Below are 1,912 nucleotides of genomic sequence, written 5' to 3' on the forward strand. Positions count from 1 at the left end.
CGAAGTTAGTGGGTATGTGTGTGTTAGGGAGTTTGGTGAAATATGAAAGATATTTTGGGGTTTAGGGGATATTTATATCCCTGAAATCCCATGGACCTAAGGCCCATTCTCATTTAACCCATCTCTATTAATCCAAATCCATAACCCACGTCCATTACCCGACACTAGCCCGACCCATACCAACTCCTATTCTTTAATTTATTTCCTGATAACCCGAGTAAACTTTCCCTCTATTATTAAGTAATATAATTAATATTATCTTGAAATTTCGGGATGTTACACTTTCTCAAGCATTACAAAAGAAAAACCAAGATATTCATAATGCCATGGAGTTAGTTTCATCAACAAAGGTTAGTCTAAATGATTATAGAAACACTGGATGGGTTTCATTTTTTGAAAAAGTTACTTGTTTTTGTAACAAGTATACAATAGAGATGCCGGATATGAGCGCTCCATACACTTTTAATCGGTTCATGCCTCATAAAAAAGATCTCCATGTTACATTTGAACATTATTACCGAGTAGATGTCTTTACATCCACATTTGACAATCAATTGCATGAGTTGGATAGTAGATTCAATGACCACACGATTGAGTTGTTATCTCTTAGTTCTAGTTTGGCTTCAAAAAAGATAAATGTTGATGAGATTTGTCTACTGTTTAAGAAGTATTATCCTGAAGATTTTACAGAGCCGGAGAGGATTCATTTACGAGATCAGTTGGTGGTTTTTAATGTTGAAATGACGAACAATACCAAGCTAAGAGGTGTATCATGTATTTCTGATCTATGCAAATATCTTGTGGACACTCAGAAGTGTGAGACGTACTATTTGGTTGATAGGTTGATTCGGTTAATCTTAACCCTTCTAGTTTCCACAGCAACAACAGAAAGGGGCTTTTCAGCAATGAAAATATTCAAGAATTGTCTTCGCAATAAGATGTCAGACGAGTATCTCGGGAATAGTTTGGTGATTTACATAGAAAAAGAAATTGCTGAGACATTTGATTCGGAGTCCATAATCAATGAATTCAAAGATCTTAAAGGTCGTCGGGCTGCTTTGTAATTCTTCTACCAGGTACTCACCCAATCACCCTTTTTTGCAATGTCATTCTTAGATCGTCTTAAGTATTTTAGGTCTTTTGTTGTTAACAAAATATGTATTTGGTTTTTTTGTAAGAACGGTCTTTTGAATGAATGAAGAAAAAGTATTTTATATTTATTTAGATTTTATATTGTTTGACCCGCCCCGCCCCGTCGACTCGAAAAATTTTTTATTGTTTGACTTTGACCTGGACCAAACCGAACTGCTGACCCGAAATTTTCTGGATCCATAACTTCGCCCCCCCCCCCCCCCCCCCCCCCGATGATTTTGTTCAAGCCTCGCCACTGATTCTGGTTACGGATAATTACACCGAAAAATGGTTCTCTGGTTATCCCTGTCGTTGCTTAATTAATAGCCGTATTATGCTACCAAAATAACTGTGATCCAAGTAAAAGTTGTTCATACTACAACTCAATCATGCAAATTTTGTTGAGCTTATGTATTATTGTGGGCTATTCCTTATCCTATACATGGCAAAACGAGCGATTTAACGGGACACAACGAGCTGGTAATGCATGGTTTGGGTCAAACCCTGTTCGAGTCATGACATGCTCTGCTCAAAATTGGTTGTTCCATCCTCTTTGTTTTTTGCAGATTGCACGTAATAAATTATTATGTGAATCATTATAATTTTTTACAATTATGTTAACTTTATCGTTTTCTTTATTTAGCCCGTGTAGTAAAATTTTTAGTAAACAATTTTCCATTTCATTATAATTTACTATAAAACGATTATAATAGAGTGGCAGGAAAACGGGCAACAAGCTGCGCCGCAACCCCATTTTGAATAGCAAAGCCAATCCTGCTAA

At 36.2% G+C, this 1,912-nt stretch overlaps 1 protein-coding gene across 1 annotated transcript; it reads left to right on the forward strand.

Annotated features, from left to right (window-relative positions):
• The first annotated feature begins 326 nt into the window (after positions 1-326).
• On the forward strand, positions 327-1,064 carry LOC143624499 (uncharacterized). The gene has a single exon (XM_077095131.1). The coding sequence runs from the start codon at positions 327-329 to the stop codon at positions 1,062-1,064; it is 738 nt and encodes a 245-aa protein (XP_076951246.1).
• Positions 1,065-1,912: the final 848 nt, after the last annotated feature.

Source organism: Bidens hawaiensis, unplaced genomic scaffold, assembly GCF_021521415.1.
Source record: "Bidens hawaiensis isolate Kalapana, Puna unplaced genomic scaffold, B.hawaiensis_p1.1 tig00003822_1, whole genome shotgun sequence".
Taxonomy (NCBI): Eukaryota; Viridiplantae; Streptophyta; class Magnoliopsida; order Asterales; family Asteraceae; genus Bidens; species Bidens hawaiensis.